At 42.2% G+C, this 10133-nt stretch overlaps 1 protein-coding gene across 1 annotated transcript in view; it reads right to left on the bottom strand.

Annotated features, from left to right (window-relative positions):
* Positions 1–10133, bottom strand: part of Zswim5 (zinc finger SWIM-type containing 5) — a 109919-nt gene that overhangs the window by 25552 nt on the left and 74234 nt on the right. Inside the window, exons 3-5 of the mRNA XM_021160422.3 lie at positions 7619–7767; positions 4525–4675; positions 1405–1584 (exon numbers count right to left, since the gene is read on the bottom strand). Of these exons, the coding sequence (XP_021016081.2) occupies positions 1405–1584; positions 4525–4675; positions 7619–7767 (480 nt within the window). The remainder of the gene's footprint in view (positions 1–1404; positions 1585–4524; positions 4676–7618; positions 7768–10133) is intronic.

Here is a 10133-nt window from a genome sequence, read left to right on the forward strand (position 1 = left end):
TGGAGTGTCTGAAGACAGCTACAGTGTACTTACATGTAATAAATAAATAAATCTTAAAAAAAAAAAAACAAAAACAAAAACAAAAAACAAACAAACAAATTCTAGATTGGGCCATGGATGGGGAAAAAACTGGGAACAATAAGAACCAACAGAAAGTGAGTGGGGAGTGTGATTGTATATGTTTGATTATCTATGCTACTAAAGTCTATATTAAAGTGATGGTTTCCTGTGTTGTGTAGACTAGATGAGTGCCAGGAATGGGTATCTTAATGAAGGGTCAAAATTATAGTCTCTTTATGGCTCATTATCTTAGTTACCTTAAGTATATTGGCAACTAATTATGGTACAGTAGAAGACAACTAAGCAAAAAACAATTATTTAAGTGACTTTTTCCCCGTTGAGGCTAAAAATGTTGATAGCTATTACTTAAAAAAGACCAAGGGTAAGATCAATGTCAGACAAAATCCCCTACCAATAAAGACTCGAACTAAAGAACAATGGTTAACATCAAATGGCCTGAGTTAGAAAGAAAAACATGGGTGTGAAAGCTTGTTCCCACCATCTGTAGACATCTGTAGAACAGTGGACTCAGAAGGCAGAGGATATAGTATTACTGTAGTAGACTTGCCTTACAGTGGGGCAGGGGTCTTGGTAATAGCTTGAGAGGATGCACTTGTACTGTATAAAAATCTGAGGAAAACAGAGGGAGAAGCTAGAATAGGAAAGGATTTGGTCAGTACACTACTTGTAGAGATCCCTGTGCTTGCCTCACAGGATGGTGACACAACATCTGGCCTTAATTAAGACACTTTTAAAAAAGATATTCATTGTTAGAGCATTCATTGGTGTTTTGTTTGCCTGAAGTATGTTCGTGTGAGGGTGTTGGAACCCTTGGAACTGGAGTTACAGACAGTTGTGAGCTGTCATGTGGGTGCTGGGAACTGAACCCCAGTCCTCTGGAAGAGCAGCCAGTGCTCTTAACTGCTGAGCCATCTCTCTAGCTCTGTCAGGACACTTTTTACAAATTTTGTTTTGTTTTTGGTAGGCTTCTGTCTTTCCTTTAAAGTAGATTTTCTAAGCTATGCAAACCAACCGAAGCTGAGGCCTGGACCTATTGGACACAGAGAACCTGAAGGTCAGAGAGGAATCTCACAGAGGGCTCTAGAACTTCATGCTGGGCACTGAGGATGCCCTTGATGTGGAAAAGGACAGCATCCTCAATGTCAGACAAACTCTTACACTTACAGGAGACTTAGCATCTTGAGATGAGTTAAAAGAAAAGCTTTTCCTATTTAAGATAGCAATTTTGACAGAAAAAAAAAAAAAAGTCTACCAGGCCACCACTGTCCTGGTACTTTATCATCCTACCTTTTGAACTTCTAAACACAAAGATCCTTGGCTCACCTGGGCTGTGGCTGGCACTCTGGGAGAGCGCATTGGTAATGTTGGGCAGCTCATGCCCATAGTTTCCATCCTCCAGGGGGCAGATATCCAGGTCGCTCCACTTCTGCAGTTGCTGGAGCCAACAAGATTTTTCTTCTAGTTTGCAGTGTGGATTTAAAATTATGCACACCCATAAAGCCCCTAAAAACCAGAACAGTCCACATTCTTAGTGTCTGTGAATAACACCCATGCCTTTGCTTCAATCTTTGGCACCCAATAATCCCAGTGCCCCCAAAACAAAAACCAAATAACAAACCCATCAGCTTCCTCCTCTCTCATACTTGTGAAGCATACACACACACACACACACACATATTATATATAAATATGAATAATTGCTAAGATTTTCAGAACTGACCGAGGGACTAAAACTTGTGAACCTGTGAGCCAGATGAATCTTCCGTGTCTGTCAGACAGTGTGGCACAGCAATGCGAAGGCAACCTACTAACAGGTGAGTAAGATCCTGGTTTTTGTCTTTAGAAGCTGTCTAGTATGATAGGTAAATAAACAAGCACAATGCCATGTGAACTTAAGTGTTAAATCAAGGTGTGTTTAGGTATAGAACTGGGAGATGGTTCTGTGGTTAAAGTGCTTGCCTTCCAAATGTAGAGACATGAGTTCAGATCTCTAGAGTACACATAAAAGCTCAGGCAGTGGCACATGCCTGAGATCCAAGCATTGTCATAGTGAGATTGGCGATGGAGGCAGCTTGTATGGTCAGCTAGACCGGCCTGTGTGACAGTTCCAGGCCAATGAGAGACCCTACCTCAAATAAGTGGAAGGTGCCTAAGGACCAACAGGTTGTCCTCTGACCTCTGCATGTGTGCCGTATATACTTGTGCACATGCACACACACATATACACATAAGACATATTCAGGATATAATAGCACACAAAAAGGCACTAACATTAGTGCCTTCAGGGTTGGAAGGGAAGTATTCAGAAAAATTTCATATTTTGGCAAATCAGATTTTTGTAGAAGATTTATTTATTTGTTTTATGTCAATGAGTACACTGTAGCTGTCTTCAGACACGTCAGAAGAGGGCATCAGATCCCATTATAGATGGTTGTGAGCTACCATGTGGTTAGTGGAAATTAAACTCAGAAGCTCTGGAAGAGCAGCCAGTGCTCTTAACCACAAAGCCATCTCTCCATCCCCTGCTAATTAGATGTTTGACCTCTAAGACCCTCAATTATTAAACTAAGAACATGAAACTAACTGTTTTATTGGAATAGTAGTACTGCACGAGATACAACTTTTGAAGGATCTAGTCTAATACATTATTGCTGAACAAATCTTAGTATTTCTTTTTTTTTTTTTTTTAATGATTTACTCTGACTTGGATTTTAGAACTGCTGATCAAGGTTTGCAATGCCTTAAAACACTGCTTTTCCAGCTGTGGTGGAACATCACATAATCCAAGAACAAATGAAAACAATTCCTTTGACCTCTTCAGTCTCCTTTCTAAGAAAAACAGGTTCTTCTCAAGACCTACTATGTGGCTGTGCTAGATACTTTCTCAGTCTCCAGTTAGCAGTGAGTAGAAATGTAGTGATTTTCCCCAAGTGAGGTCTTACTAAACTACACTGTGCAGGCTAGGTGGTCTTGAACTTTCCGTCCTCTAGACTGAGTGTTTCAAATGCTGGGACTACAGCTATGATACCCGTGATATGGTGCTTCTTAATCACGGGTGAGGACTTCACAGCCTTGTCCTAAAGGCTGTTTTATTATTTATTTATATATACATGTGTGTGTGTGTCTGTGTATGTGCTTGGGCCTGAGCTAAGAGGCATCCCTCTGGAGCTGGAGTTCTAAGTATCTGTGAACTGCCTGGCGTGGGTGATGGAAATGAACCTGGTTAATCTGCAAGAACAACACATGTTCTTAACCACTGAACCACTGAACTCTATGTCTCCAGCACCAGACTTCTTCTCTTCTCTTCTCTTCCTTCCTTTTTCTTTCTTTCTTTCTTTTCCTTCTTTCCTTCCTTCCTTTTCTTTTTTTTTTTTTTTTTTTTTTTGAGACAGGGTTTCTCTGTGTAGTCCTGGCTGTCCTGGAACTCACTCTGTAGACCAGGCTGGCCTCGAACTCAGAAATCTGCCTGCCTCTGCCTCCCAAATGCTGGGATTAAAGGCTTGCGCCACCACTGCCCAGCAGATTTCACATCCTCTTAAAGTGTAATGGTATATTTGTTCTCTAATGGAAATGTCTTAAAGGCCATACAACCTCAATTTCAGATACCAACTGAAGGTGAAAGTTTACTTGTATTGGCTCAACTCTACTTTATTTAAAATTATATTTGTTTACTTATGTGTTTTTGTACTTTTGGGACAAGATTTCACTATACAGTTCTGGTGGACCTGGATCTCTCTGTGTAGACCAGGCTGGCCCTAAACTACATAGGCCAGTCTGCTTCTGCCTCTCAAGTACTGAGATTGAAGGTGTGCCGCCATGCCTGTCATCAGTACAGAAACATAGTACAGTAGAAGGCTAAAGCTTAAGCACTGGAACCTCCTCAGACCTGAGTGTCTGGCTAGGTACGAGACCAGAGAGGAGATCAGAGAACACAACAGGAGCGAGGCCAAGGTTGTTTTCTGTTTTGTTTCAATGTAGCCCGAGTGGCCTGGAACTAAGTAACTGAGGATGATATTGAATTCTTGTTTCTCCTTCCTCTACCTTCCAAGTGCTGAGATCACAGGTGTGTGCCAGCACACCTGGTTTTATGCAGTGCTGGGGATTGAACCTTAGGCCTTACGCATACTAAGGAAGTAGTCTACCAGATGAGCCACATCACCAGACCCTGAGGCTAAGGACTTAAAGAGCTAGGGTAATGCCATGCAGCTGAAGCCAAGTGAAGAGGTTTTCTTTCAGCAAGGTAACGTGATTTAGAATTCTCAACAGGAAGGCTCACTGCTGCAGAAGCAATGAAGTGAGATTAGGAAACTTCTGTAGAATCTAAAATGTTTCACCAGCTAGAATTAGCAAGACCCACACAAACTCTGACTGCAAATGTTCATTAACATATGTGTTAGAGGGCAAAGTGACAGGATGTGGGACTTGTAAGGGATGGAGACTCACCTAGCTCATCCCAGAGCTGCCTGCACTTGTCTGTCATGCTTGTTCCTTGCTGCCTCCAGAGTGTGAGGCGTGGATCAGCCATAAATTGTTCAGTGATAAGTGTCAGCATCCTGGCTCCATTAGAATCTCTCATTCGAAGCATCTCTCGAACCTGAAGTACAAGGAGGGGCAAGTGATTGGTGAGTGCACAATGTAGAAAAGGAGAAGATGAAGGACGGAGAACAGATTGAGGAGTTGATGTGCTTGCATGGTACATTTAAGAGACAGAAAGACTCTCAACTCTGTAAGTGAAATTCCTACATAAATCAAGAAAGCCTGTTATACATAATGAAATACCTCTTTAAACACACTAGGATAGCTGGAATAAAAGGACAATAACCGTATTGATCTGGATGTAAAGAAATAAGAACCCATATACTACTGGTGGGACTTTAGAATGAGGCAGCAACCTTGGAAAATAATCTATGTAGAACTTATATAAGAATTTTAATATCAACATTTTTTTAGAGTAGCTAAAAGGTGAAAGCAATCTAAGTGTTTACTAACAGACAAAGGATAAATAAAATGGAATATTACTTAATGGTAAAGATGAACCTTTAAAACATCAGGCTAAGAAGTAAAAGACGTCTGTCACAAAAGACACACATACACCCACCACACACACATGCATGCATGCACACATATATTTTTATTATTTGAAATTCTAGAATAGGGAAACTTATAGAGACAGACAGTAGATTAGAGGTTACTGAGAGCTGGGCATGGGTAGGTGGCCATGAGGGATAAGAGAGTGTTAGTGTGGAGATGAGGCTGCTCTCTGCTCCACTTACTCTGTGTTGAATCAAACATAGTCTTTAGGCTGGACCTTGCCCAGACTAACTCTGTTTTATAAAACAACACATATTGGCCCATTTTGACTGCAAATGCTGATGCAGAAGAGCTCCACATCTTGTTTGTATAAGTGAATAACAACCATGTGCTCACCACTAACCAGGGGTGCTTGCTGATCAACAACTCATTCATGCAAAATATGACCACCATGAACTTAACAAATCGGGAACACATGAACTGCAGCAAAACCATGTCAAAAAATCAGACTTGTGAATTTACTGAACTCACCAGACCAACAGATAATGAAATTTCCTTATCTGGGTCACATAAAAGAAGGGACATTTAATAGTGGGGTGCAGGGACACCTGCCAGCTGACACAAAACCATCAGCAGGTGAATGAACTCCTGACTCCGGGGCTTCAGCCCAGCATGACCCCTCTGCTTGATGGTGCCTGTTGGGACTACTGTTCTTCCAATCCCACTCTTCATCTTGAATCAGCTCTGTACTTGGAACATCCTCTGTATCTCAGAACAGTTCTGTGACTGTGATCTCATGTCAATATCTTCATGTATGTGTATGTGTTTATGCACACATGCATGTCTGTGTGGAAGAGAGTTGCTCCTCAGGTACACTTCATTTTTTGTTTCATCTCTCACTAGCCTGGACCTCCTCGCTAAGTAGGCTAAGCCCACTAAGCAATGATCTGCAGAGACCCAGCATTCTACCTCCCATTCTACCGCACTGCAACTGATTGACTGCAGGTGCAGTCACCGCCGGACCCTCTCTCCCTCCCCTGCTTATTTTATTATTTTTATCTCACTTCTTTGAGCGACTCTCTTTGCATGCACCTGCTCTGCTCTTGACTTCAGAGACGGCTCACTGACCTCTGTAGCTCAATCTTTTTGTAGCAAAAAAAAAAAGTTAAATTATCTGCTTTTCTGAATCTGTACATACCTACATACACAATACACACATACATACATTACACACATCCATCCATACATCCACACACATACATACACAGGTAAATTAATATAAGATATAAAGATACTCTGCTCTCAAGCCTGGTGACTGAGTTAATCCTTTGGAAGCCAGGAAAAGGGAAAACTAGAACTATTCCATATGGTTATGCTCTGAGCACAACACTAATGTCATAAGTTATGCCCCCAAATAAGTTTTAAATTAAGAAACCCTGTGACTACAGTGTGAAGTCAGCACTAGTTGGTAAATCAAGACCAACAAAAGTGACATCACCTGGGGCTGGAGAGATGACTCTGAGGTTAAGAGCACTGGCTGCTCTTCCACAGGTCCTGAGTTCAAATCCCAGCAATCACATGGTGGCTCACAGCCATCTGTAATGGGATCCGATGCCCACTTCTGGTGTGTCTGAAGACAGCTACAGCGTACTCACATACATAAAATAAATAAATCTTTTTAAGAAGTGACATCACCTGTGATTTATTGTTTTGTTTTAATAAATTTGCTGTTGTGGAGAGACAAACATCTCAGTTTGTTTCTGAAGCAGTTCATTTATGTCTGATAGGTAAGGGATGAACTTTCTGTCCAAGATGCTAATTGTGGTGATAACTCGCTACTAAGTATCTGTGAATATACCAACCCCATGCTAGCAAGAGTTCTGCCACTGACCTGAACCTCCAGCCAATATTGTATTGGTTATATGGGTAAACCATATGTTTTATATTACATTATATTATGTTATATCTCAGTAAAGATGTTAATGGAAAGAGAGAGAAAAACAAATGACAAAAACCAATCCAGCCTGCCTGGCATGGGTACCTCTAGTTTCAAAATCGACTGTCGTGGAACACTGTTGGAACTCTAGTCTCTGATGCTTCCTTCATCAGGCAGCTTTTGAGTCATAGTAGAGAGAAGATGGTTCCTTGCTAAAGTTCTCCAGCACTGCGGGCTCATTTAGAGAATAGAGGAAAGACAGACCACCAGAGCATGGAATAACCTGACTGCGAGGCTCTGCTTATCCTCTCCTGCTAGAGTTTAAGCACCCAGTGCAGCTAGGTGAGGTAAGCTAGGTACACCAGAAAGCACAACTGTGGTGCACACAGCTTATCTAACATTTGGAAAGAAGGAAAGAGGGAGGGAGGGAGGGAAGGAGGAAGGAAGGAGGGAGGGAGGGAAGGAAGTAGAGAAGGAAGGAAGGAGGGAGGGACAGAGGAAGGAAGGAAGGAAGGAAGGAAGGAAGGAAGAAAGGGAGGGAGTCACGCAGGCTTGCTTTTTACTTCTTACCTTGGCAAACATTGAATTGAGCTGCTTCCCAGAGCCATAGTAACCCCCCTGGGAGAGAAAAAGCTTCACTTGTTCTTTCACTTGTTCTTCATCCAAGTGCCAACAGTTCTCGTCATCGATGCTGGCCCCAGCTGTGGGGTCAGGGGCGCCTGTGAGGAACAGGAACACTGAGCACATAGATGTAGATAGTCAGTGCTTTGCCACTGTGTGGCACTTCAGAAATGTAATGTGTATGCTAGATTTATATTCACAGAAGTCACAGTTCTAGCCCTCTAAGGTCTATAACTACTGAGAAGCCTAGAATGAAACACACAGATTGTGATGGGCAGTGGTGGCACAGGCCTTTAGTCCCAGCACTCGGAAGGCAGAGGCAGGTGGATCGCTGAGTTTGAGGCCAGCCTGGTTTATAGATTGAGTTCCAGGATAGTCAAGTCTACACAGAGACCCTGACTCAAAAATCAACAAACATATACATGTGCTACTGTTAAATATACATTTGGCATCTGTTCTACATTCCACGGCATACAACTTTTTTTATTTAAAGATTTTCAATTTATGTGCATGGGTGTTTTGCCTACATGCATGTCTGTGCATCACATGTGTGCAGTGCCCACAGAGGCCAGAAGAGGGTATCAAACCCTCTGGGACTAGGGTTACACCTGGTTGTTAGCTGCCATAGGAGTTCTGGAAATCAAACCCAGGTTTTCTGTTGAGCAACAAGTATTCTTAAGGGCTGAGCCTACCTCCAGGCATGATACACAACTTTTTTTTTTTGATTTTTAATATTTTTATTACATATTTTCCTCAATTACATTTCCAATCCTATCCCAAAAGTCCCCCATAGCGCCCCCCACTTCTCTACCCACCCATTCCCATTCTTTTGGCCCTGGCATTCCTCTATATTGGGGCATATAAAGTTTGCAAGCCCAATGGGCCTCTCTTTCCATTGATGGCCGACTAGGCCATCTTTCGATACATATGCAGCTAGAGACAAGAGCACCGGGGTTCTGGTTAGTACATCATGTTGTTCCAACAATAGGGTTGCAGATCCCTTTAGCTCCTTGGGTACTTTCTCTAGCTGATACACAACTTTAAAGTCCTTGTAGTTTTCTAAGTGGTGTCTTTCTGTGTGATAATGAGTTGGGGATAACAGTTGAGAGAAGGGCTGGAGAGATGGCTCAGCAGTTAGGAGCACTGACTGCTCTTCCAGAGGTCCTGAGTTCAATTCCCAGCAACCACATGGTGGCTCACAAGCATCTACAACGGGGTCTGATGCTCTCTTTTGGTGTACCTGAAGTGAGCAATGGTAAACTTATATACATTAAAATAAGTAAATCTTTAAAAACAAAAATAAAAACAGTTGAAAGAAGCTAGACAGCTTCAGAACTGGCTCTGCTCACCCAGGAAGAGAGTTGAGACATTTAGTCCCATGTCAACCTCTAATGACAAAAAAAAAAAAAAAAAAAAAGGAGTATTGAAGGCTAAGCTGTTCAATGGCTAGTGATTTTAATCAATTATTATCTATTGTCTTAGTCAGGATTTCTATTCCTACACAAACATCATGATCAAGAAGCAAGTTGGGGAGGAAAAGATCTATTCAGCTTACATTTCCACATTGCTGTTCCGCACTAAAGGAAGTCAGAACTTCAAGCAGGTCAAGAAACAGGAACTGATGCAGAGGCCATGGAGGGATGTTACTTTACTGGCTTGTTTCTACTGGCTTGCTCAGCTTGCCTTTTTTTTTTTTTTTTTTGTTTTTTTGTTTTTTTGAGACAGGGTTTCTCTGTGTAGCCCTGGCTATCCTGGAACTCACTTTGTAGACCATGCTGGCCTCGAACTCAGAAATCTGTCTGCCTCTGCCTCCTGAGTGCTGGGATTAAAGGTGTGTGCCACCATGCCCGGCTCTCAGCTTGCTTTTTTTTTTTTTTTTTTTTTTTTTTTTTGGTTTTTTTTGAGACAGGGTTTCTCTGTATAGCCCTGGCTGTCCTGGCACTCACTTTGTAGACCAGGCTGGCCTCGAACTCAGAAATCCGCCTGCCTCTGCCTCCCGAGTGCTGGGATTAAAGGTGTGTGCCACCATGCCCAGCTCTCAGCTTGCTTTCTTATAGAACCCAAGACTACCATCCCAGGGATAGCACCACCCATAATGGGCTAGTGCCACCCCCCTTGATCACTAATTGAGAAAATGCCTTACAGCTGGATCTCATGGAGACCTCTCATCAAGGGAGGCTTCTTTCTCTGTGATAACTCCAGCTTGTGTCAAGTTGACACACAAAACCAGCCAGTACAACTATATAATGACACTTCCAAAACCAAACCAAACTAAACCCAATAACAGAATTTGTAGAGCTTCCAGAGAGTAGAGCATGGGGGAGGGTTCTCAAGAGCAGTACACCTGGAGGAAGTATGGAAGCATGGCCTCTCGTAGCATATGCTTTGCCCTATATAGTTTTCAGTTGTACCTTCGGTAATATTATAATGAACATACAAATGTAAGTAAAATGTTTTCTTGAGT

The sequence above is a fragment of the Mus caroli genome, unplaced genomic scaffold, assembly GCF_978045245.1.
Source record: "Mus caroli unplaced genomic scaffold, Mus_caroli_1 scaffold_6, whole genome shotgun sequence".
In the NCBI taxonomy this organism is placed as follows: Eukaryota; Metazoa; Chordata; class Mammalia; order Rodentia; family Muridae; genus Mus; species Mus caroli.